The sequence below is a fragment of the Sinocyclocheilus grahami genome, unplaced genomic scaffold, assembly GCF_001515645.1.
Source record: "Sinocyclocheilus grahami isolate Dianchi unplaced genomic scaffold, SAMN03320097.WGS_v1.1 scaffold7053.1, whole genome shotgun sequence".
Classification (NCBI taxonomy): Eukaryota; Metazoa; Chordata; class Actinopteri; order Cypriniformes; family Cyprinidae; genus Sinocyclocheilus; species Sinocyclocheilus grahami.
The window spans coordinates 247-1,489 of record NW_015511242.1 but is presented as its reverse complement, the minus strand read 5'-3'; the positions used below and the strand labels follow the sequence as shown (position 1 = coordinate 1,489).

General features: G+C 39.1%; 1 protein-coding gene across 1 annotated transcript in view; it reads left to right on the top strand.

Annotated features, from left to right (window-relative positions):
• Window positions 1–962, top strand: part of LOC107577742 (sialic acid-binding Ig-like lectin 6) — a gene marked incomplete at its 3' end in the record, with an annotated part of 1,835 nt that extends 873 nt beyond the window's left edge. Inside the window, 3 exon segments of the mRNA XM_016263782.1 lie at window positions 1–208; window positions 301–591; window positions 678–962. The exon segment at window positions 1–208 is cut by the window's left edge and continues 13 nt beyond it. Of these exon segments, the coding sequence (XP_016119268.1) occupies window positions 1–208; window positions 301–591; window positions 678–962 (784 nt within the window).
• Between the last annotated feature and the right edge of the window lie 281 nt (window positions 963–1,243).

Below are 1,243 nucleotides of genomic sequence, written 5' to 3'. Positions count from 1 at the left end.
ACCTGGTTCAAAGGAGATCCACAAAACCCATCTGTTGAAGTTCCTAATTTTTCCAGAAATATTGGATTTTCTCACAATGAGAAAGAGTGCAGCTTTTTGCTAAACCAATTGGTTCGGGGCAAATCTGATGGTGAATACAGATTAAAACTCGAGTGGGGAGAAGGAAACGTGTATATCTTTCCTCAGACGGTAAACATTACTGTTAAAGGTGTGTATTTGTTTATATGCTTTTTGACCGAGAAACATACAAATCCAAATTAATTTATAGAATTTTTCATTCCATTAAATAATTGTTTTTAGAGCTTACCCAGAAACCAACAATAAAGGTCCCACTGCTCACAGTGGGAAAGAAGGCCGAGATATCCTGCAAAGTTCCAGGGGACTGCAGAGAACCCTTAGCAGATATTGTGTGGACAGGGATTAGGCCTAATAAAACTAGACTTGGAGCTCGTGGAGTGCCTGGCCGGGATCAGCACTTTTCTATAATGACTTTTTATCCTAAGCCTGAACATCACAATACTGAGCTCACCTGCACAGTGACACTTCAAGGACGTATTCGGACTGAAAGTACTGTCATCCTCAAAGCAAGACGTATGTATCGCTAAACCACATCATAAATTCTAATTTGAAGGAAGGCGATAAACACCATATTTTAAATAAACATAATTTGTATTTAGATTCCCCAATAATCCTGAACAGCTCCCGTTGTTTCGTGTGGGGTGATGAACTGACCTGCATGTGTGTCAGCAGTGGTGTGCCGTTACCGCAGATATCCTGGCCAATATTGAACGGTACCACGAAATACTTCAGTGCTGTTTCAACAGAGAACACCATCAGCATTAGCAACATCTCCATTCCTGGTTTTAGTAAAGTCAACGCCACCGTTGAATGTGTCAGTGAGAATCTCATTGGTACGACACAGATGGAAATCCAAGTGCACAATCATGGTGAAAAACCTCAAGGTAAGCAGGAGGCAATCATCATGTCTATTTTATACAAATCATCCAAAACATTTCCATTAGGAAAATCTTCATTGTTTTCTATTCTCTTTTTGTCATTTTTTTTAGACATAAGTTGCAGTTTGTCAAGCCCTTGGATATTATTTACCCTTTCATTTGTTCTAAATGTCATCTTTGCTTCCTGTTTGATTGTCTTCGTTGTACGGTAAGAAATTCGTAAACTCAAGAAACAGTTGTTGGCTGGCCGTTTCTATAGTTCAAATGTTTGTTAGTTAGCAATTCCA